Here is a 25,203-nt window from a genome sequence, read left to right as displayed (position 1 = left end):
CCCCAGCCTATCCAGTCTCTCTTCATAGCTGGGATGTTTCTCATGCAATCACATCTTTCCTATAGTGTGGCAACCAGAACTGCACACAGTACTCCAGCTGTGGCCTAACTAATGTTTTATCAGACCTGCAACATGTGTTTTCCAGAATAAGACAATCATGTGAATTATGAATTGGTTTTGCTCATAATCTGTAAAAGTGCACTGCTGTCTTCACTTTTCCTCGAGTCTGTCTGTGTGTGTGTATGTGTGTGAGTGGGAGTGTTAAATTTTGAGTGAGTGAGTAAATAAACAATCTTCTCTATTTAAATCCACAAAAGCTTGCTGTTGGCTATTCAAATTGCCCACACACTCGGGGGTTAAAATACACACACTTCTTCCTTTCAGAAGCTCACTGATCTCAGACGGTTAAGAAAAGAACAGGGGCTTCAGCAACAACAACAAAAAGTGTTGGAAAAACTCAGCAGCTCTGGCAGCATCTACAGAGAGAGTAACAGAGTTAACGTTTCAAGTTTAATATGACTCTTTTTCAGGTTTCTGTGTTTTTCCAGCATTTTCTGTGATTATTTTGGATTTCCAGCATCCACCATATTTTGTTTTTATTTCAGCCGTTCTATCTCACCCTGTCTGTAACAATTGAATGATGCAGCCCATCATCTCTATGCTGATTCTTTGAAATCAATCTTAGTTTCTGCAATTTTTCCTCTTTAAATATTTATCCTATACTCTCTTGGAAGTTATTATTGAGTCTGCTTCCACCTGCCTGTCAGGCCATGCAATCCAGACCTCAACAACTCGCTATGTTTAAATAAAATTCTCATCTCCTCTCTGACTCATTTCCCAATTACTGTAAATCCGTGTACTCTGATTATTGACCCTCCTGTTATAGAGCAGTTTCTCCCTATTTATTCTATCAAAATTGTTCATGATTTTGAACCAACCTGTTAAATCTCTTTTTAACCATCTCTACACTAAGGAGAACAATCCTAACTTCTCCTGTTTCTCCACATCAATGAATTTTGTTAATTATTATGATATGTTTATGTTACTGGCTTAAAGTGATCTGTCAATTACAAACATCCAGCTGCAGCGAATCCATAAACCACATGAGGACAGGGGTATTAGTCAAAGTTGTCTAATCATCCTTTCACTCCTTTCCTTCAACTCCACCTCAGTCAATCAGGTTGGGGTAGTTTGCTACCTTAGACTGAGCTAACATGAACCTTCTTTCATTATCCAGCCTCAAGTGAATTCATGGTTACAAAGACAAGTCAATCACAGCTGGAACACCATATACTGAGTAAATCTGCCAAATCTCTCTTTCTCACCAGAGTAAACAAATATTCTGTCAGACACAGATACGCAAGAAGTAAGAGCATTGTGTTGTAGTAAATGCTACTTGACAGAGTTCATCACGACAGGCTCAAATATATCACAGTATTCGCATCAGCTGGCTCTCACTATACCAGATTGTGTGAGTTGGCAATGCTATCATTTAGTATGGCCTACTTTGGATAAGAAGCCTTAAGTCTATCTGGGTTTGGTGCTGACAGGCTGCTAGGCTTGACTAGGCTACTCCTGGATTCTGTACCACCTCCCCTTCTACACTGGCCTTTGTAGAATTGGATGGACATTGCTTCCCTCTGGTCACTCATGCTTGACACTGAGGATGCCACAGCATAAGAAATAAGAGCAGAAGACCAGTCAGCCCATCGAGCCTGCTCCCCCATTCAGTAACATCATGGTTGACCTTCTGCCTCAACTCTGCTTTCCCACCTATCCCCACATCCCTTAATTCAATTAGTGCCCAAATATCTATCATCTCAGCTTGGAATATTTCATCAACTGATCTCCCAGAGTTCCCTAGGGCAGAGAAAGATTCACAACCCTCTGAGTCAAGAGGTTCCCTCTCATTTTCAATCCTAAATCCTTTATCCTGAGAGTATAGGGACATAGAAACATCAGACTTCAGAGCAAGGGTAGAGCCATTCATCCCTTCGAGCCTGCTCCATCATTCAATAAGATCATGGCTGATCTGGTAGTAGCTCAGTTCCACTCTCCTGTCTGCCCCCATAACCCTCAATCCCCTAGCCTAACAAGACTCTTAACTCAGCCTTGAATAAATTCAATGGCCCAGCTTCCACTGCTCTCTGGGGAAGAGAATTCCACAGACTTACAACCCTTAGAGAAAAAAATGCTCCTCATCTCTGTCTTAAAAGGGAGACCTCTTATTCTTAAACTATGTCCCCTAATTCTAGTCTCTCCAACAAGAGGAAACATCCACCCTATCAAATCCCCTCAGGATCTTATATGTTTCAATAAGATCACCTCCCATTCTTCTAAGATCCAATGGGTATAGGCTCAACCTGTCCAATCTTTCTTCATAAGATAAGCCGCTCATCCCAGGAATGAGTCGAGTGAACCTTCTCTGAACTGCTTCTAATGTAGTTGTATCTATTTTCAAATAAGGAAACCAAAACTGTACACAGTACTCCAGATGTGGTCTCACCAAGGCCCTGTACAGCTGCAGTAAAACTTCCCTACTTTTATATTCTATTCCTCTTACAATAAACACCAACATTCCATTTGCCTTCTTTATCACTTGCTGTACCTGCATATTAACTTTTTGAATTCATGTATCAGGACACCCAGATCCCACTGTACCTCAGAGTTCTGTAATCTCTCTCCATTTAAATAATATGCTGCTTCTCCATTCTTCCTGCCAAAGTGGACAAGTTTATATTTTCCCACATTATACTCCATCTGTCAGATGTTTTCTCACTCACTCACCCTGTCTTTACCCCTTTGCAGACCCTCTGCCTCCTCCTCACAACTTATTTTCCCAAACATCTTGGTGTCCTCGGCAAATGCAGCTGCCATGCATTTCTTTTATTCATTCATGGGATGTGGGTGTCGCAGGCAGGGCCAGCATGTATTGCCCATCCCTGTTTGCCCATCTTTAATGGCCTTTGCCCATTCACTCCCTTTATCCAAGTCATTAATATAGATTGTAAATATTTGAGGCCCCAGCACTGATCCCTGTGGCACTCCACTGGTTACAGCTTGTCAATCCGAAAAAGTACCATTTATCCCTACCCTCTGCTTCCTGTTAGCGAACCAAACCTTTATCCACACCAATATGTTGCCCCCCTACACCTTGTGTTCTTATCTTGTGCAGTAACCTTTGAAATCCCCTAGTTCTGGACTGTCCAGCCAGGGGAGACAACCTCTCAGCATCTAGCCAGTGAAGCTGTCTAAGAATTCTATCCATTATAACGAGATCACTTCTCGTTCTTCTAAATTCCAGAGAATATAGGGTGGTTATACTCAATCTCTGCTCATCGTATATCCGTCTCATCCCAGGAACCAGTCTAGTGAACCTTTGTTGCACTCTCTGTAAGGCAAGTATGTAAGCAGAAATAAACATTACACTGTACCCCAGATGTAGCCTACCTGGATGTTAACTTTCTGTGATTTGTTTACAAGGACACCCAAATCTCTCTGAGTCCCATCATTTATTGCTCTTGCACCTTTTCAAAAATATTCTGTTTTTCTAATCTTCATGCCAAAGTGGATAATTCACACTTCCCCAATCTGCACAATATAACGGGTCCAAATTCCTTTGCAGCTTCTCTGCCTCCTCCTCAGAGCTGGGTTCAGTGTCAACTTGGATAAGAAATTGGCTTAACGACAGAAACGTTAAGTCTTGGAGGATGATAGACAATGGCGTTCTCTGGGTTTTTTTCATATACTTGGATACTGGAATACAGAATAAAAATTCATAATTTGCTGATAATACTAAACTTGGTGGCAAACAGTGAGGATGTTTCCAATTAGCTGCAACAGGGCAGAGAGAGGCTAACAGAATGGACAGACAAGTGGCAGATGGAATTGAGTACAGAAACACACATGAACATTAAATAAAGACTGATTACAGACACACAAAACACTATAGTCTCCTACACAATAAAGGGATGTCTAACATTCCTCTGCAGCCATCAATGAGTGCCAAGCATTGCATTGCCATATAGTTAGGTCTCTGACTAATCAAGTCCCTAAAAAGAATAATGAGATATACATAAAGTGGAATAAAGTGGAAACAATATCTTGTGCAATATTCACACTTGACAAAGATCATTTTGTGAAAACACCTGTGATATTTTTATGCTCTCACAAATTCTTAAAATTCCTTTTCCTACCTTTACATCTCAGTGTGAAGTGGAAGAAGTTTGGAACTCGCAAAGGGCAATAGATGCCCGGTCAATTGTAAAATTCAAATCTGGTATTGATAGATTTTAGTTAGATGAAAGTATTAAAGGATATGAGGCAAAGACTGATAGATGAAGTTCGATCACAGATCAGCCAAGATCTCATTGAATAGTGGAACAGGATTGAGGGGTTAAATGGTCTACTATTCCTTTGTATCCCTTTGCAGTTCTTTGTATCTTTCCCAGTCTATGGAAACTCTGTAGTTATTTACCTTCATATAATCACTTCCTTTCAGTTTTATACACTCACTTCTCCTGTTAAACAAGATTTTTAATTACACAAGTAGAGAGCTCTTTCCCAATGGGGTATGTACTGGTCTTATATTCCCCCATGTATTTTGAACACCTCCCACTGTTCATTTTTGTATTTTTATCCATTAGTACTTCTGCCCAGTCTATTCACAGAATCAGAATCACAGAATCACACAGTGCAGAAGAGGCCCTTCGGCCCATCGAGTCTGCACCAACACGTGAGAAACACCTGACCTACCTACCTAATCCCATTTACCAGCACTTGGCCCATAGCCTTGAATGTTATGATGTGCCAACTGCTCATCCAGGTACTTTTTAAAGGATGTGAGGCAACCCGCCTCCACCACCCTCCCAGGCAGCACATTCCAGACTGTCACCACCCTCTGGGTAAAAAAGTTTTTCCTCACATCCCCCCTAAACCTCCTGCCCCTCACCTTGAACTTATGCCCCCTTGTGACTGACCCTTCAACTAAGGAGAACAGCTGCTCCCTATCCACCCTGTCCATGCCCCTCATAATCTTGTACACCTCGATCAGGTCGCCCCTCAGTCTTCTCTGCTCCAACGAAAACAACCCAACTCTATCCAACCTCTCTTCATAACTTAAATATTTCATCCCAGGCAACATCCTGGTGAATCTCCTCTGCACCCCCTCCAGTACAGTCACATCCTTCCTATAATGTGACGACCAGAACTGCACACAGTACTCCAGCTGTGGCCTCACCAAGGTTCTATACAACTCCAACATGACCTCCCTACTTTTGTGATCTATGCCTTGATTGAAAAAGGCAAGTGTCCCATATGCCTTTTTCACCACCCCACTAACTATAAGACCATAAGACCATAAGACATAGGAGCAGAAATTAGGCCATTCAGCCCATCGAGTCTGCTCCTCCATTCAATCATGGCTGATAAGTTTCTCAACCCCATTCTCCCGCCTTTTCCCCGTAACCTTTGATCCCCATGCCCCTCTGCCTTCAGAGATCTATGGACACACATGCCAAGGCCCCTTTGTTCCTCAGAACTTCTTAGTGTCATGCCGTTCATTGAATACTTCCTTGTCAAATTACTCTTTCCAAAGTGTATCACCTCACACTTTTCATGGTTAAATTCCATCTGCCACTTATCTGCCCATTTGACCATCCCGTCTATGCCTTCCTGTAGCCCAAGACACTCAACCTCACTGTTAACCACCCGGCCAATCTTTGTGTCATCTGCAAATTTGATAATCCTACCCCCCGCATAGTCATCTATGTCGCTTATAAATATGACGAATAATACGGGACCGAGCACAGATCCCTGTGGTACGCCACTGGAGACTGGCTTCCAGTCACTAAAGCATCCTTCTGTCATCACCCTCTGTCTCCTACAACTAAGCCAATTTTGAATCTGCCTTATCAAATTACCCTGTATCCCATGTGCATTTGCCTTCTTTATAATTCTCCCATGTGGGACCTTGTCAAAGGTGCTCATTTTCTACCATATTCCTCTAAAGTCAGCCTTACCTGGCTTTAAAACCTTGGTTCACAACTCACCCACTCCATCATAAACATCATTTTGAACTGAATCATTTTGCAGTCCCTGTCAGCTAGAAGTTCCCATTACCTTTACTCATTATTCAATGTAAGACGGTCTTTTTCAGAATAAAGTTGTACCAGCAGATGTTTGGGAAGTTGCTCCAGTTTTTGTGATTCATTGTGTGTCCGTCCTTCACACATTGTTACAGAATTGGAATTATACCTCCCTCATCAATAGAAGGAATCTGTCATTTCTGTAATGTACAACTGGAGAAGGCACAAGAAGAAATATCACTCCTGTATGTTCCCAAAACGTGCTTTCAATTTAAGATTGAACAATTTAGCTTTGACTTTCTACTGCAACAATATCAAGTGATGTGGGAGGGCAGGATGGGGAGGGGGTGTATTCTGCCAGGGTTAGGACCCACATTTAACATTAGTTGGTGCAAGTTCCTGCCAGACCTTGGACAAGTGGATGTAAATGGAACAGTAATGACGTGGTGACATCATTACCTAAAAACTGGACCACCCAGCACCAGAAAAGGGGGGTCTACACAGCCTAATATGACTCGCAAATAGCTATAAAGGCAGCAATCATTAGTAAACTTAAGCATGGAAATGTTGCATACGTGGAGCGGGAGTTACTCTCAGTTCAGAGTCCACACAGGCAACATTCTAAGTTAAAAATACTATTCAGGTGAGGGTCTTGTGCTCCCTGTTGGACACATTCTCCATTTTTGATCTCCTTAGTGTTTCCCTAACTATGTGCAGACCTTGTTTTGCACAATGGAACACTAATTGACAGGAAAGTACCCTCAGCAGTGTAACTTAAAGGGATCATGGAGTTGTTGGTTCAGGATTTCTGGCTACTGTTTGATTTCTAGAGTTTTATGATGAGTCTCTTTGCCTGCACAGAAAGAGGGACATTAACCCCTGACTTGGCAGAGCTGCCTTGTGAATAGCAGAGGAGGGAGAGCAACAAGTGACGCCCCACAGAGCAGGAGAGGCTGAGAGAAGAGGGACGAAAGTATGAGGGCGAGCAGGGCACTCAATAAGATGTCTGACCCATAGAGAGCCCTTTGGAAGCACTTCTCCCACTTTATCAGCTTTACTCAGGATCAGGCCTCGGTATTACCCTGTGACACAGCAGGATTAACATTTGATGGTCTAATTCCTGCCATTGTTTTTTGCCAGCTCTTGGGTATCACAGCCTCACATGGAGACGCAGAGATGGTGCAGTATCTCCTCCAGGAGGCAAGGCTGGAGCTGTTAAAGGAGCTGAATGATGCAAACCCGGCGATTATTGCTGCACACGAGGGTCACGAAGAGGTGGTCAGAGTATTACTGAATTCTACTCCAGGTAAGATGCTTGTTGTCATTGTTGACATTTTAATAGATAAAGTGACATGGAAACTCTGGCCTCGAGTTTCAGTGGAGGTCACATTCAGGACAGCATTTGGGGTTAGGTGTAATGTTGGTGTGGTTGGAGGGAAACAATGTGAGACCTGAGCCATTTTAACCTGATTTTAATAACACCGCTCTGTCTCTCACTCAGAAACAGCAGGACTGACATCCGAGACAAAGTGCACAAGTGAACCATGAATCTTCAGGCTACTTCAGCACTAAAACTCCCTCCTTTAACCTCTCTGCCTTTCTACCTGTCTGTCCTCCTTTAAGATGCTTCTTAAAACTTCTCTCGATGATCAAACCCAGAGCTATTTATTTATGTGGCTGACATCAAATTTTGTCAAACGATGTTCCTGTGAAATGCCCTACAAAGTTTCACTTCCCTAAAGGTGCCATATAAATGCAGTTTTTTTTGTAGGATGCCAGGGAGCCATGACCCTGAGCATAGCCTTGCCACTGGGAATCGGGCTGAGAGCAGGCGTGCAAGAGGGAGGGGCAAGGCTGGGAGACCCAGTAACTCCTTGGAAAGCCAAGAGGGTGCAGAGTCCTCCTGGCTTTCCCAGCACACAAGGAGCTTGGACAAATGTGACCTTGGAAATCTTGTCCTGGCCTCTTCTGGACATTCAGTGCCTCCTGTTGTACCAGTCTCCAGTCTCCCCCAGCCCGGTACGGCACCAAAGATGTCACTGATCCGCCACAACTGAATAGAAAGTAGTTTGTGACCAGCTTGTACTGGGAGCCTTGGATGATTGAAAGTCAGCAAAAGTGAAATTACAGTGAGAATGAAGCAACCTCAGGATGGTGAGGGACCCAGACTAACCTTAACCCTGTCCCACACTCCATTCTCACTGGGCCAGGGTGAAGGGGGAAATCCCAGCCTCTGCCTTCGTCATGTGGGCAGATATTAGATTAATAAAGAGCTGCAGCAGAGGCTCTCAGCTCAAAAAATAAATATTATTCAACAAATTGTTAACTTAAGAAGTTTTCTTTTGGTTAATTACATATCAATTGTGTTCAATTATATACAGGTGGAGGGGATTGATTGAAATTTCAATTATAAGGTTCATTATAAAGAGATACAGTGAAACCGTGGTGTGTTTGAGTTGGGCGGTATAACCGCGGTGTGTTTGAGTTGGGTGGTATAACCGCGGTGTGTTTGAGTTGGGTGGTATAACCGCGGTGTGTTTGAGTTGGACGGTATAACCACGGTGTGTTTGAGTTGGGTGGTATAACTGCGGTGTGTTTGAGTTGGGAGGTATAACCGTGGTGTGTTTGAGTTGGGCGGTAAAACTGTGGTGCGTTTGAGTTGGGTGTTATAACCGTGGTGTGTTTGAGTTGGGCGGTATAACCATGGTGTGTTTGAGTTGGGCGGTATAACCGCGGTGTGTTTGAGTTGGGTGGTATAACCGCGGTGTGTTTGAGTCGGGTGGTATAACCGCGGTGTGTTTGAGTTGGGCGGTATAACCATGGTGTGTTTGAGTTGGGCGGTATAACCGCGGTGTGTTTGAGTTGGGTGTTATAACCGTGGTGTGTTTGAGTTGGACGGTATAACCATGGTGTGTTTGAGTTGGGCGGTATAACCGCGGTGTGTTTGAGTTGGGTGGTATAACCGCGGTGTGTTTGAGTCGGGTGGTATAACCGCGGTGTGTTTGAGTTGGGTGGTATAACCGCGGTGTGTTTGAGTTGGGTGGTATAACCGCGGTGTGTTTGAGTTGGGTGGTATAACCGCGGTGTGTTTGAGTTGGGTGGTATAACCGCGGTGTGTTTGAGTTGGACGGTATAACCGCGGTGTGTTTGAGTTGGGTGTTATAACCGCGGTGTGTTTGAGTTGGGCGGTATAACCGTGGTGTGTTTGAGTTGGGCGGTAAAACTGTGGTGTGTTTGAGTTGGGCGGTAAAACTGTGGTGCGTTTGAGTTGGGTGTTATAACCGTGGTGTGTTTGAGTTGGGCGGTATAACCGTGGTGTGTTTGAGTTGGGCGGTATAACCGTGGTGTGTTTGAGTTGGGTGGTATAACCGCGGTGTGTTTGAGTTGGGCTGTATAACTGTGGTGTGTTTGCGTTGGGTGGTATAACCGTGGTATGTTTGAGTTGGACGGTATAACCGTGGTATGTTTGAGTTGGACGGTATAACCGTGGTATGTTTGAGTTGGACGGTATAACCGTGGTGTGTTTGAGTTGGGCGGTATAACCGCGGTGTGTTTGAGTTGGGCGGTATAACCGCGGTGTGTTTGAGTTGGGCGATATAACCGTGGTGTGTTTGAGTTGGGTGGTATAACCGTGGTGTGTTTGAGTTGGGCGGTATAACCGTGGTGTGTTTGAGTTCAGGGTTTAGCATAAATGTTTCATTCTTTAAGACTGGGTGAAATTTAGCTGCAGTTTTATCCTTCACCAGCTGGTGTTCCTGGAATTTGGCATCTTTGAAGGGGGTGTAATTCCCAGTTTTTTATTTTTCTTGTTGATTAGTTTCTGAAGTTAATGTGTAACATTCAGTTGGAACATTCCTGTTATCTGATTTCTGCTTTGTTTAGCCTCTTTCTCTTATACACACACAAAGTTTCACCAGCCCGCTCGTACCTGATTAGTTGTTAGATTTCTCTGGTCATCCTGCAGTAGTGAATGGGTTAGCAGCGTTTAGACTAGTAATCCTTTCATTCAGATCAGTTACTCAAACAGGGTTGGGGAGGGTTTGGGCAGCTTAGGAAGGGAGGTGGGGTAGGGGGTATTCTGTTTAAGGCTGTAGGCGGGTAGGAAGAAAGGAGTGGGTTCTATCCTTGGGGGGCTTTCACCCCCCACCAGTCCACAAAGGGCACCCCTCGAAGATTGAATGCTCCCCCCAACTTCCTTCCCACCCTTCCTACAAAATCAGGCTGCCCACTCTTACCTGACTGCCCAAGCTAAACATTTTATGGTGTGGACAGTGTATTATCTGGTTGAATAACAAGTCTAATTGACCCTTGATTACCTATTTAAATATGGCGGCTGGGCTGCTGATTTCCCTGGATTATGGGGGTGAGCTCGGGGGTCCATGGGAAGGTGGTGAGGTGGGCACCTGCCGTATTTTACATGCCCCCCCCCACTGAAAACACATCTGGCGGGGGCATGCAAACTGCAGCCCTTAGTCCCATTCCCCTCCCTTTCCCCATAACCTTTTACACTTTTCCTTTTCCAATATCTTTTGTTTCATGGGCCTGAATTTTGCCGCTTAGTTCAAGGTCCTGCAGATGGGATTGAACGTGAGGTGACCTCACTTAGATGGGTGGCAGTGTTAGTATCTTTGTTGTTGGATGGTGAATACCCAGTGCTTAAATACCCAGTAGTTAATGACCCCATGGTCGAAGGCTGTTTAATACCCAGTAGTTAATTACCCCATGGTCGAAGGCTGTTTAATACCCAGTAGTTAATGACCCCATGGTTGAAGGCTGTATAATACCCAGTAGTTAATTACCCCATGGTCGAAGGCTGTTTAATACCCAGTAGTTAATTACTCCATGGTCGAAGGCTGTTTCATACCCGGTAGTTAATTACCCCATGGTCGACGGCTGTTTCACACCCAGTCATTAATTACCCCATGGTCGAAGGCTGTTTAATACCCAGTCATTAATTACCCCATGGTCGAAGGCTGTTTAATACCCAGTAGTAAATTACCCCATGGTCGAAGGCTGTTTAATACCCAGTAGTTAATTACCCCATGGTCGAAGGCTGTTTAATACCCAGTAGTTAATTACCCCATGGTCGAAGGCTGTTTAATACCCAGTAGTTAATTACCCCATGGTCGAAGGCTGTTTAATACCCAGTAGTTAATGACCCCATGATCGACGGCTGTTTAATACCCAGTAGTTAATTACCCCATGGTCGAAGGCTGTTTAATACCCAGTCATTAATTACCCCATGGTCATAGGCTGTTTAATACCCAGTAGTTAATTACCCCATGGTTGAAGGCTGTTTAATACCCAGTAGTTTAACATCGTAAGGTGAACGGGAGTTGGATAGAGGTTAAAACAAAAACAGAATTACCTGGAAAAACTCAGCAGGTCTGGCAGCATCGGCGGAGAAGAAAAGAGTTGACGTTTCGAGTCCTCATGACCCTTCGACAGAACTAGGTGAATCCCAGGAAGGGTTGAAATATAAGCTGGTTTAAAGTGGTGGTTGGGGGTGGTGGGGGCGTGGGGGGTGGGGGGAGGTTTGGGTCAGGGGAGAGAAGTGGAGGGGGGTGGTGTGGTTGTAGCCAAAGCAGTGATAGAAGCAGATCATCAAAAGATGTCACAGATGGCAGAACAAAAGAACACATAGGTGTCAAAGTTGGTGATATTATCTAAACGAATGTGCTAATTAAGAATGGATGGTAGGGCACTCAAGGTATAGCTCTAGTGGGGGTGGGGGGAGCATAAAAGATTTTAAGATATTTAAAAATAATGGAAATAGAAGGGAAAAAGAAAAATCTATATAATTCATTGGAAAAAAACAAAAGGAAGGGGGAAGAAACAGAGGTGGGGGGTGGTGGAGGGGTGGGGATGGAGGAGGGAGGTCAAGACCTAAAGTTGTTGAATTCAATATTCAGTCCGGAAGGCTGTAAAGTGCCTAGTCGGAAGATGAGGTGCTGTTCCTCCAGTTTGCGTTGGGCTTCACTGGAACAATGCAGCAAGCCAAGGACAGGCGTGTGGGCATGAGAGCAGGGTGGAGTGTTAAAATAGCAAGCGACAGGGAGGTTTGGGTCATTCTTGCGGACAGACCGCAGGTGTTCTGCAAAGCGGTCACCCAGTTTACGTTTGGTCTCTCCAATGTAGAGGAGACCACATTGGGAGCAATGAATGCAGCAGACTAAGTTGGGGGAAATGCAAGTGAAATGTTGCTTCACTTGAAAGGAGTGTTTGGGCCCTTGGACGGTGAGGAGAGAGGAAGTGAAGGGGCAGGTGTTACATCTTTTGCGTGGGCATGGGGAGGTGCCATAGGTGGGGGTTGGGGAGTAGGGGGTGATGGAGGAGTGGACCAGGGTGTCCCGGAGGGAATGATCCCTACGGAATGCTGATAGGGGGGGTGAAGGGAAGATGTGTTTGGTGGTGGCATCATGCTGGAGTTGGCGGAAATGACGGAGGATGATCCTTTGAATGCGGAGGCTGGTGGGTGATAAGTGAGGACAAGGGGGACCCTATCATGTTTCTGGGAGGGAGGAGAAGGCGTGAGGGCGGATGCGCGGGAGATGGGCCGGACACGGTTGAGGGCCCTGTCAACGACCGTGGGTGGAAAACCTCGGTTAAGGAAGAAGGAAGACATGTCAGAGGAACTGTTTTTGAAGGTAGCATCATCGGAACAGATGCGACGGAGGCGAAGGAACTGAGAGAATGGGATGGAGTCCTTACAGGAAGCGGGGTGTGAGGAGCTGTAGTCGAGATAGCTGTGGGAGTCGGTGGGTTTGTAATGGATATTGGTGGACAGTCTATCACCAGAGATTGAGACAGAGAGGTCAAGGAAGGGAAGGGAAGTGTCAGAGATGGACCACGTGAAAATGATGGAGGGGTGGAGATTGGAAGCAAAATTAATAAATTTTTCCAAGTCCCGACGAGAGCATGAAGCGGCACCGAAGTAATCATCGATGTACCGGAGAAAGAGTTGTGGAAGGGGGCCGGAGTAGGATTGGAATAAGGAATGTTCCACATACCCCATAAAGAGACAGGCATAGCTGGGGCCCATGCGGGTACCCATAGCCACACCTTTTATTTGGAGGAAGTGAGAGGAGCTAAAGGAGAAATTGTTCAGTGTGAGAACAAGTTCAGCCAGACGGAGGAGAGTAGTGGTGGATGGGGATTGTTCAGGCCTCTGTTCGAGGAAGAAGCTAAGGGCCCTCAGACCATCCTGGTGGGGGATGGAGGTATAGAGGGATTGGACGTCCATGGTGAAGAGGAAGCAGTTGGGGCCAGGGAACTGGAAATTGTTGATGTGACGTAAGGTGTCAGAGGAATCATGGATGTAGGTGGGAAGGGACTGATCAAGGGGAGAGAGAAGGGAGTCAAGATAATGAGAAATGAGTTCCGTGGGGCTGACATGATCGGTCTGCTGGGACAGTTCTGTTTGTGGATTTTGGGTAGGAGGTAGAAGCGGGCTGTCCGAGGTTGGGCGACTATCAGGTTGGAAGCTGTGGGAGGAAGATCTCCAGAGGAGATGAGGTCAGTGACAGTCCTGGAAACAATGGCTTGATGTTCAGTGGTGGGGTCGTGATCCAGGGAGAGGTAGGAGGAAGTGTCTGTGAGTTGACGCTCAGCCTCCGCGAGGTAGAGGTCAGTGCACCAGACAACAGGTTGGGTAGAGATTAGTTAATTATACCCAGATGTGTATATAAAGAAGAGTCAGTCAGCACTGGGGAGATTTTTCCTTTAACGTTTGGCTTTTAGTTTGCAGTGTCCCTTTAAGGGGCTGCATCTTGTTTTGTCCCTCACTTTTCCTAATTTAGTTTAATGGGTTTATTGAAAAGAAAAGCACTGGGGAGACTGTGTTAGAGCGGAGAAGTCAACTCTGTGGCAAACAATGAACAGTCTCCACCAATGCATCCTGGTCTCAGTGATTTCTTCCCAATCAGGCTTGGGACATTCCTCTGACAGGCAGGGCCCGTGGGGCATCACATTACAGGCGGCAACCAATGAAGGGGCTGCTGCTCGGGCCGATGTCCAGCTAAGGAAGGCAGCCTGGTCCCAAGAGCTGCCGGCCCAGTCAGAGGGCCAGGAGCCCAGCAGCACCACCACCAGTGCTGGCTATTGCAGGGGCTGCAGCTCCAGGGAGAGGGAGCCTTAAGGGAAATGTGCAATGTTGGGGGAAGGCTGGGCCTGGAAATCAGAGTGGGGGTGGGATGTTAAGGGCAGACATTGCTGTGGGGGATGGGGGGGGGGGCATGTCTCTATGGGCCATGGAGCAACCATCAAGGAGGCCCCTGTCCCACAACCCCTGGAGAAGCTGCCTGTCTCCCCACGCAGAGGTTGGTCCTGACTGAGGCAGGAAAACTGCCCACAGAGGCAGCAGCTGGGCCATAACTGGTCACTTAATTTGTTCAATTGGCTGCCCGGTGGGTGCCTGAGCTACCAACATAGGTGTAGCCCTGGGGTGACGTTGGGCTCTGCTCCTGATCCCTGCCCTACCACATTGTCAGCACTCCCACTTCCCAGCCCATTGCCCTCAGGCCAGAAAACTCAGCCCATGGATTCCACTTCCCACCCAGTCCCAGGGTAACAAATATCAAATAAAAAGGAATTGGGGAAGTGTGAGAAAAACAACAGAGGGAAAGTTCAGGAGTTAAATTTGAGTAGACAGCTTCAAGTAACAGCGGGAAAGACAAACGGAATTAATGTCCTGATTCTGTGCTTTAGGGTATCTGATTCAGAGTGAAAATGGTGGGTGAACATTATTCAGCCTGTTGATCATTCCGTAACTGTACAAATTGTGTGTTGAATAGGTTTGTGTGTTAACAAGGATCTGCTGAACTGGATGCTCGCTGCAGCGTGTAAACAGGGACATCTGGATGTCGTGAGGCTCTTAGTACATGTGTACAAGGCAGAGACTGACAGCTGTGGAATGAGGACACAGGACCACCCCATCATCACAGGCCAGCCCCTGTACGCTGCAATGAAGGCAGGTATGTGGACAATCACATCTCCCCCCAGCATATCAGGGATACAGAAACATTACCACTTTCCTTTCCCCCCATCACCCCCAGCAACACCCACCCTCTCTCAAGTTACACTGCAGGTTCAACCGCTACAGGTTGCCTAGGCTATGGAGGTTGATAAGACTGTTGCCAACTGGAGTATGGACATCAAGTGAGCACTGGCCAGCTTAGCGGTGTGTCCTATCTTTATGGGCTTGGCCTTACACCACCTGGAAGTTCCCCTCCAAGCCACACACCAAATATATCGCCGTTCCTTCACTGTCGCTGGGTCAAAATCCTGGAGCTCCCTCCCTAACAGCGCTGTGGGTGTACCTACACCACATGGACTGCAGCGGTTCAAGAAGGCAGCTCACCACCACCTTCTCAAGGGCAACTAGGGATGGGCAATAAATAGTGGCCTAGCCAGTGACGCCCACATCCCATGAATGAATTTCAAAAGCACACTAAAATGTCCTGTGCGAAAGGAATTGACAGAAATTACCCGCAACAGATATGAACGATTTTTTGAAGATGATGTATTAAAGGTTTCTCTCTCACAGTTTATATAAGTTTATAATCTCAGGAAATGGCCCATCAGCAGAACATCTGCCTTTCCTCTGACAGTCTGAAGAGCTGCAAAGTGTGCAATGATTCATTTTGGTAGGAAAAACACAGATTTAAAGCAATTGGCAAAAAAAAGCAATAGCAATGGGAGGAAAAGTGTTTTTACACAGTGAGTGGTCGGATCTGGAGTGGAGAGTGTGGGGGAGGCTTTATATCTCCCCAGCTTCCCACTGAGCAGCAAGTTAAATGGCTGTATGTGGGCTCGATGTTTCTTTATTGCATTTTTGAATAATGATTCCATTATCTCTCCTACTCCTTACATGAAGCTAATTGATCTTCAACTCCCTGGACTTGTTCTGTTTCCTGTCCTCTGACACTATTCCCTTTCCTAACAATGTAATAGGTGCCTCTGCTATCTCAGTAAATTCTTTTGATATGTGTGGGAATGTTATCTTCTTTAAGTTTGATTAGTTCCATCTTAAATTTCTTGATACCTTTTGTGACCTCTTCTTCAATGTCATGTCCACCCTATTTGTCTCCTGGTAAATACTGAGGCAAAGTAACTGTTCAATATTTCTAACACTTCACTGTCAGTACCTGGGAGATTATCTTGTGTGTCTCTTAGTGGAGTGCTCGCTACCTGATTTTTAAATTATTTATGTTTCAGTGGAACACTTTATTACTTTTTATATTCCTTGATAATGTAATTTTGTAGTTTCTCTTTCTTGGCCTTCCTGATTGTTTTGTGATTTACTTTGTAACCTCTTTGTGTTCCCTCTTATTATCCTCTCTTGTCTATGTACTTAGTGTCTGCCTCCTCCTTGGTTCACCCTTATCCATTTTGCCCTTCTCTCTTTTTTCATCCAGGGTGTTTCATTATTAGCTAGTTTGTTCTTGTCTTTATGCAGCACATATTTCCCCTAAACTCATTGTTTTAAATACTTCCCACTGCTGATCCATCTCTTTGTCAATATTGTTTTGCAGTTTTTTCCCCCATTCTATTTGTTTGGTAAATGTAGTAACTGAAGGTATAGCCACTCCTGCTGTGTATCAGGGATCACGTGATGTTCTGGGAGGCTCCAGCCGATGGACCTCAAGTGCGGGAAATCCAGGGGAGTGGGGCTTCCTGATGAGAGTCCTGATCGAGCATGTAGCACCTGAGAAGCTCCCTGTAATAAAGTTGATCTGCTTCTTGTTGAAACCTGTCTGCTCTGTCGAGTCATTACAGTAAATGGTTACTGGTTTATTGGAGAGAGCTTCCCTCTGTTCTAGGGAGTGAAGAGATTGCAGGATTTCTTCTGGATAATGGGGCCAGTTTTTCATCTTATGTCTTACTGGATCACCCAGAACTCAGCAACCAGCTCCTGAGGAAACAGTTTACAGAACCAAGTAGCCAGTATGAAGGCTCTGACAGACAAACTGTAAGTAAATATTTCTACCCAATAATATCTGATAGTAGCAAAATAAGAAACAAAATGTTCCCTGTGTTTCCTGAACACTGATTGGCAGTTGGTAACCAGGACATAAATGGATAAAGTCACCCACACCTGAACTTTGACCGTTTGATGAGTGGAGAATCTGATTAAATCTGCTGCAGTGAAGGGTATTAATTAGCCATTTGGAGACACATTTTGGGTAGTTTTGCAGTGTCATTTTTCTGCCTATAGAGGTCGCTCAGGGACTGAGGAAAGGTCACGAGTAACACATCTAATTACAGCGAAACAGCGAAACACTAACTTTACCAGGGGGTGAGCAAGAGTGAGGAGGCAGCTCAGCACCTGATTGGTGAGTGTATGAACTAACACATCAGTTCATTTTTATTTTTTTTTTTAAGTCCTAATAATGGCTTTATTTAATTTGAAATATTATTCATTCATTTACAATGGAATGCTAGTCCAACACAGGTTAGAGTTCAAACATGATATCCAATCAGGCTTCTTCGGCCAATGACCTCACCAATGTAAAACCACATCACAACTTCCGTGGCCACAAGTGTGTTCCTCAGGGCATCCTTTACTGTTATTTGTTTGTAACTCCCAGCTTTAAATGATGCCACAAGACCCTTGAAGCTTTCAACAGCCACTGGGATTTCTCCAGGAGTTGGAGGAATCAGCTCCACCCGAGCATATTTCCAGAAGGTAGCCAGACGTGGTTTAGAGTAATTAGCAGCAGCCAGGGTGAGCTTGGGGCCACCAGTCACCACTTACTGCACCAACCGCTGCGCCGACTCCACCATCTTCACAATGTCACCTCCGGGAAAGACCATTTTTATAGGGCCAGGTCCAGGGTGAATGCTAAGTGGGTTAGACTGTCATTTAGACTGAAAGGAAACTACAATTTACACAGTTATGTAGCCAATATTTTGTACTAAATTCTGGGCCCTTTGCTCCCGCCTCACTAAGTAATCCAGGCCAGGACCCCACTCTCAGTGCAATACTGAGGGAGTGCTGCACTGTCAGAGGATCACTACTGAGGGAGTGCCACACACCGTCAGAGGATCACTACTGAGGGAGTGCCACACACTGTCAGAGGATCAGTACTGAGGGAGTGCCACACACCGTCAGAGGATCACTACTGAGGGAGTGCCACACACTGTCAGAGGATCAGTACTGAGGGAGTGCTGCACTGTCAGAGGATCAGTACTGAGGGAGTGCTGCACTGTCAGAGGATCACTACTGAGGGAGTGCTGCACTGTCAGAGGGTCAGTACTGAGGGAGTGCCACACACTGTCAGAGGATCACTACTGAGGGAGTGCCACACACTGTCAGAGGATCAGCACTGAGGGAGTGCCACACACTGTCAGAGGATCAGTACTGAGGGAGTGCTGCACTGTCAGAGGATCACTACTGAGGGAGTGCTGCACTGTCAGAGGGTCAGTACTGAGGGAGTGCCACACACTGTCAGAGGATCACTACTGAGGGAGTGCTGCACTGTCAGAGGGTCAGTACTGAGGGAGTGCCACACTGTCAGAGGGTCAGTACTGAGTGAGTACTGCACACTCGGAGGGTCAGTACTGAGGGAGTGCCACACTGTCAGAGGATCAGTACTGAGGGAGTGCCACACACTGTCAGAGGATCAGTACTGAGGGAGTGCCACACACTGTCAGAGGATCAGTACTGAGGGAGTGCTGCACTGTCAGAGGATCAGTACTGAGGGAGTGCTGCACTATCAGAGGATCACTACTGAGGGAGTGCCACACACTGTCAGAGGATCAGTACTGAGGGAGTGCTGCACTGTCAGAGGATCAGTACTGAGGGCGTGCTGCACTGTCAGAGGATCAGTACTGAGGGAGTGCTGCACTGTCAGAGGATCACTACTGAGGGAGTGCCACACTGTCAGAGGGTCAGTACTGAGTGAGTACTGCACACTCGGAGGGTCAGTACTGAGGGAGTGCCACACTGTCAGAGGATCAGTACTGAGGGAGTGCCACACACTGTCAGAGGATCAGTACTGAGGGAGTGCCACACACTGTCAGAGGATCAGTACTGAGGGAGTGCTGCACTGTCAGAGGATCAGTACTGAGGGAGTGCTGCACTATCAGAGGATCACTACTGAGGGAGTGCCACACACTGTCAGAGGATCAGTACTGAGGGAGTGCTGCACTGTCAGAGGATCAGTACTGAGGGAGTGCCACACACTGTCAGAGGATCAGTACTGAGGGCGTGCTGCACTGTCAGAGGGTCAGTACTGAGGGAGTGCCACACTGTCAGAGGATCAGTACTGAGGGAGTGCCGCACTGTCAGAGGATCAGTACTGAGGGAGTGCCACACTGTCAGAGGATCAGTACTGAGGGAGTGCCGCACTGTCAGAGGATCACTACTGAGGGAGTGCCACACACTGTCAGAGGATCAGTACTGAGGGAGTGCTGCACTGTCAGAGGATCAGTACTGAGGGAGTGCTGCACTATCAGAGGATCACTACTGAGGGAGTACCACACTGTCAGAGGGTCAGTACTGAGTGAGTGCTGCACACTCGGAGGGTCAATACTGAGGGCGTGCTGCACTGTCAGAGGGTCAGTACTGAGGGAGTGCCACACACTGTCAGAGGATCAGTACTGAGGGAGTGCTGCACTGTCAGAGGATCACTACTGAGGGAGTGCCACACACTGTCAGAGGATCAGTACTGAGGGAGTGCTGCACTGTCAGAGGATCACTACTGAGGGAGTGCCACACACTGTCAGAGGATCAGTACTGAGGGAGTGCTGCACTGTCAGAGGGTCAGTACTGAGGGAGTGCCACACTGTCAGAGGGTCAGTACTGAGTGAGTGCTGCACACTCAGAGGGTCAGTACTGAGGGAGTGCCACACTGTCAGAGGATCAGTACTGAGGGAGTGCCACACACTGTCAGAGGATCAGTACTGAGGGAGTGCCACACACTGTCAGAGGATCAGTACTGAGGGAGTGCTGCACTGTCAAAGCAACAGTACTGAGGGAGTGTTGCACTATCAGAGGATCACTACTGAGGGAGCGCCACACTGTCAGAGGGTCAGTACTGAGTGAGTGCTGCACACTCGGAGGGTCAATACTGAGGGCGTGCTGCACTGTCAGAGGGTCAGTACTTAGGGAGTGCCACACTGTCAGAGGATCAGTACTGAAGGAGTGCCGCACTGTCAGAGGATCAGTACTGAGGGAGTGCCACACTGTCAGAGGATCAGTACTGAGGGAGTGCCGCACTGTCAGAGGATCACTACTGAGGGAGTGCCACACACTGTCAGAGGATCAGTACTGAGGGAGTGCTGCACTGTCAGAGGATCAGTACTGAGGGAGTGCTGCACTATCAGAGGATCACTACTGAGGGAGTGCCACACTGTCAGAGGGTCAGTACTGAGTGAGTGCTGCATACTCGGAGGGTCAATACTGAGGGCGTGCTGCACTGTCAGAGGGTCAGTACTTAGGGAGTGCCACACTGTCAGAGGATCAGTACTGAGGGAGTGCCGCACTGTCAGAGGATCAGTACTGAGGGAGTGCTGCACTGTCAGAGAGTCAGAACTGAAGAGGCGCTGCACTGTCAGAGGGTCAGTACTGAGGAATTGCCACACTGTCAGAGGATTACTACTGAAGGAATGCCGCACTGTCAGAGGATCAGTACTGAGGGAGTGCCGCACTGTCAGAGGATCAGTACTGAGGGAGTGCCGCACTGTCAGAGGATCAATATTGAAAGAGTGCTGCACCATCAGAAGGTCAGTGCTGAGGAAGTTCTGCATTGTCAGAGGGTCTGTACTGAGGGAAAGCTGCAATGTTGGAGTGTCAGTACTGAGGGAGCGCTGCACACTCGGAGGGTCAATACTGAGGGCGTGCTGCACCATCAGAAGGTCAGTGCTGAGGGCGTGCTGCACCATGAGATGGTCAGCGCTGAGGGAATGCTGCACTGTCAGAGGGTCAGTACTGAGGGAGTGCCGCACTGTCAGAGGATCAGTACTGAGGGAGTGCCACACTGTCAGAGGATCAGTACTGAGGGAGTGCTGCACCATCAGATGATCAGTACTGAGGGAGTGCCGCACTGTCAGAGGGTCAGTACTGAGGGAGTGCCGCACTGTCAGAGGCTCAGTACTGAGGGAGTGCCGCACTGTTAGAGGATCAATATTGAAAGAGTGCTGCACCATCAGAAGGTCAGTGCTGAGGAAGTGCTGCATTGTCAGAGGGTCTGTACTGAGGGAAAGCTGCAATGTTGGAGTGTCAGTACTGAGGGAGCACCGCACACTCGGAGGGTCAATACTGAGGGCGTGCTGCACTGTCAGAGGGTCAGTACTTAGGGAGTGCCACACTGTCAGAGGGTCAGTACTGAGGGAGTGCTGCACTGTCAGAGGATCAGTACTGAGGGAGTGCTGCACTGTCAGAGGATCAGTACTGAGGGAGTGCTGCACTATCAGAGGATCACTACTGAGGGAGTGCCACACTGTCAGAGGGTCAGTACTGAGTGAGTGCTGCACACTCGGAGGGTCAATACTGAGGGCGTGCTGCACTGTCAGAGGGTCAGTACTTAGGGAGTGCCACACTGTCAGAGGATCAGTACTGAGGGAGTGCCGCACTGTCAGAGGATCAGTACTGAGGAAGTGCCACACTGTCAGAGGATCACTACTGAAGGAATGCCGCACCGTCAGAGGATCAGTACTGAGGGAGTGCTGCACTGTCAGAGGTTCAGTACTGAGGGAGTGCCACACTGTCAGAGGATCAGTACTGAGGGAGTGCCGCACTGTCAGAGGATCAATATTGAAAGAGTGCTGCACCATCAGAAGGTCAGTGCTGAGGAAGTTCTGCATTGTCAGAGGGTCTGTACTGAGGGAAAGCTGCAATGTTGGAGTGTCAGTACTGAGGGAGCGCTGCACACTCGGAGGGTCAATACTGAGGGCGTGCTGCACCATCAGAAGGTCAGTGCTGAGGGCGTGCTGCACCATGAGATGGTCAGTGCTGAGGGAATGCTGCACTAACAGAGGGTCAGTACTGAGGGAGTGCCGCACTGTCAGAGGATCAGTACTGAGGGAGTGCCACACTGTCAGAGGATCAGTACTGAGGGAGTGCTGCACCATCAGATGATCAGTACTGAGGGAGTGCCGCACTGTCAGAGGGTCAGTACTGAGGGAGTGCCGCACTGTCAGAGGCTCAGTACTGAGGGAGTGCCGCACTGTTGTAGGATCAATATTGAAAGAGTGCTGCACCATCAGAAGGTCAGTGCTGAGGAAGTGCTGCATTGTCAGAGGGTCTGTACTGAGGGAAAGCTGCAATGTTGGAGTGTCAGTACTGAGGGAGCACTGCACACTCGGAGGGTCAATACTGAGGGCGTGCTGCACTGTCAGAGGGTCAGTACTTAGGGAGTGCCACACTGTCAGAGGGTCAGTACTGAGGGAGTGCTGCACTGTCAGAGGATCAGTACTGAGGGAGTGCTGCACTGTCAGAGGATCAGTACTGAGGGAGTGCTGCACTATCAGAGGATCACTACTGAGGGAGTGCCACACTGTCAGAGGGTCAGTACTGAGTGAGTGCTGCACACTCGGAGGGTCAATACTGAGGGCGTGCTGCACTGTCAGAGGGTCAGTACTTAGGGAGTGCCACACTGTCAGAGGATCAGTACTGAGGGAGTGCCGCACTGTCAGAGGATCAGTACTGAGGAAGTGCCACACTGTCAGAGGATCACTACTGAAGGAATGCCGCACCGTCAGAGGATCAGTACTGAGGGAGTGCCGCACTGTCAGAGGATCAGTACTGAGGGAGTGCCACACTGTCAGAGGATCAGTACTGAGGGAGTGCCGCACTGTCAGAGGATCACTACTGAGGGAGTGCCACACACTGTCAGAGGATCAGTACTGAGGGAGTGCTGCACTGTCAGAGGATCAGTACTGAGGGAGTGCTGCACTATCAGAGGATCACTACTGAGGGAGTGCCACACTGTCAGAGGGTCAGTACTGAGTGAGTGCTGCACACTCGGAGGGTCAATACTGAGGGCGTGCTGCACTGTCAGAGGGTCAGTACTTAGGGAGTGCCACACTGTCAGAGGATCAGTACTGAGGGAGTGCCGCACTGTCAGAGGATCAGTACTGAGGGAGTGCTGCACTGTCAGAGAGTCAGAACTGAAGAGGCGCTGCACTGTGAGAGGGTCAGTACTGAGGAATTGCCACACTGTCAGAGGATTACTACTGAAGGAATGCCGCACTGTCAGAGGATCAGTACTGAGGGAGTGCTGCACTGTCAGAGGATCAGTACTGAGGGAGTGCCGCACTGTCAGAGGATCAATATTGAAAGAGTGCTGCACCATCAGAAGGTCAGTGCTGAGGAAGTTCTGCATTGTCAGAGGGTCTGTACTGAGGGAAAGCTGCAATGTTGGAGTGTCAGTACTGAGGGAGCGCTGCACACTCGGAGGGTCAATACTGAGGGCGTGCTGCACCATCAGAAGGTCAGTGCTGAGGGCGTGCTGCACCATGAGATGGTCAGTGCTGAGGGAATGCTGCACTGTCAGAGGGTCAGTACTTAGGGAGTGCCACACTGTCAGAGGATCAGTACTGAGGGAGTGCCACACTGTCAGAGGATCACTACTGAAGGAATGCCGCACTGTCAGAGGATCAGTACTGAGGGAGTGCTGCACTGTCAGAGGTTCAGTACTGAGGGAGTGCCGCACTGTCAGAGGGTCAGTACTGAGGGAGTGCCGCACTGTCAGAGGATCAATATTGAAAGAGTGCTGCACCATCAGAAGGTCAGTGCTGAGGAAGTGCTGCATTGTCAGAGGGTCTGTACTGAGGGAAAGCTGCAATGTTGGAGTGTCAGTACTGAGGGAGCGCTGCATACTCGGAGGGTCAATACTGAGGGCGTGCTGCACCATCAGAAGGTCAGTGCTGAGGGCGTGCTGCACCATGAGATGGTCAGTGCTGAGGGAATGCTGCACTGTCAGAGGGTCAGTACTGAGGGAGTGCCGCACTGTCAGAGGATCAGTACTGAGGGAGTGCCGCACTGTCAGAGGGTCAGTACTGAGGGAGTGCCGCACTGTCAGAGGATCAGTACTGAGGGAGTGCCGCACTGTTAGAGGATCAATATTGAAAGAGTGCTGCACCATCAGAAGGTCAGTGCTGAGGAAGTGCTGCATTGTCAGAGGGTCTGTACTGAGGGAAAGCTGCAATGTTGGAGTGTCAGTACTGAGGGAGCGCTGCACACTCGGAGGGTCAATACTGAGGGCGTGCTGCACTGTCAGAGGGTCAGTACTTAAGGAGTGCCACACTGTCAGAGGATCAGTACTGAGGGAGTGCTGCACTGTCAGAGGATCAGTACTGAGGGAGTGCCACACTGTCAGAGGATCAGTACTTGAGGGAGTGCTGCACTGTCAGAGGATCAGTACTGAGGGAGTGCTGCACCATCAGAAGGTCAGTGCTGAGGGAATGCTGCACTATCAGAAGGTCTGTACTGAGGGAAAGCTGCAATGTTGGAGGGTCAGTACTGAGGGAGCCCTGCAATGTTGGAGGGTTTTTACTGAGGGAGCATTGCAATGTTGGAGGGTCAGTACTGAGGGAGCATTGCAATGTTGGAGGGTCAGTACTGAGGGAGCATTGCAATGTTGGAGGGTCAGTATTGAGGGAGCACTGCAATGTTGGAGGGTCAGTACTGAGGGAGCATTGCAATGTTGGAGGGTCAGTACTGAGGGAGCATTGCAATGTTGGAGGGTCAGTATTGAGGGAGCACTGCAATGTTGGAGGGTCAGTACTGAGGGAGCATTGCAATGTTGGAGGGTCAGTACTGAGGGAGCATTGCAATGTTGGAGGGTCAGTATTGAGGGAGCACTGCAATGTTGGAGGGTCAGTACTGAGGGAGCACTGCAATGTTGGAGGGTCAGTATTGAGGGAGCATTGCAATGTTGGAGGGTCAGTTCTGAGGAATTGCCACACTGTCAGAGGATTACTACTGAAGGAATGCCGCACTGTCAGAGGATCAGTACTGAGGGAGTGCTGCACTGTCAGAGGATCAGTACTGAGGGAGTGCCGCACTGTCAGAGGATCAATATTGAAAGAGTGCTGCACCATCAGAAGGTCAGTGCTGAGGAAGTTCTGCATTGTCAGAGGGTCTGTACTGAGGGAAAGCTGCAATGTTGGA

The 25,203-nt window shown here is 47.9% G+C and overlaps 1 protein-coding gene and 1 pseudogene across 3 annotated transcripts in view; one reads left to right on the top strand and one right to left on the bottom strand.

Moving 5' to 3' along the window:
* The window catches only part of lrrk1 (leucine-rich repeat kinase 1), a 262,189-nt gene that overhangs the window by 46,261 nt on the left and 190,725 nt on the right, over window positions 1-25,203 (top strand). For all 3 annotated transcript variants that reach the window (XM_041175194.1, XM_041175192.1, XM_041175193.1), the window contains exons 4-6: window positions 7,227-7,392; window positions 14,879-15,058; window positions 16,907-17,055. In XM_041175194.1, coding sequence (XP_041031128.1) covers window positions 7,227-7,392; window positions 14,879-15,058; window positions 16,907-17,055 — 495 coding nt within the window. The remainder of the gene's footprint in view (window positions 1-7,226; window positions 7,393-14,878; window positions 15,059-16,906; window positions 17,056-25,203) is intronic.
* LOC121269982 lies at window positions 17,455-17,870 on the bottom strand (annotated as a pseudogene).

Source organism: Carcharodon carcharias, chromosome 26, assembly GCF_017639515.1.
Source record: "Carcharodon carcharias isolate sCarCar2 chromosome 26, sCarCar2.pri, whole genome shotgun sequence".
In the NCBI taxonomy this organism is placed as follows: Eukaryota; Metazoa; Chordata; class Chondrichthyes; order Lamniformes; family Lamnidae; genus Carcharodon; species Carcharodon carcharias.
Note: the sequence above shows the minus strand (reverse complement) of the source record. Positions and strands in the feature narration are given on the sequence as shown.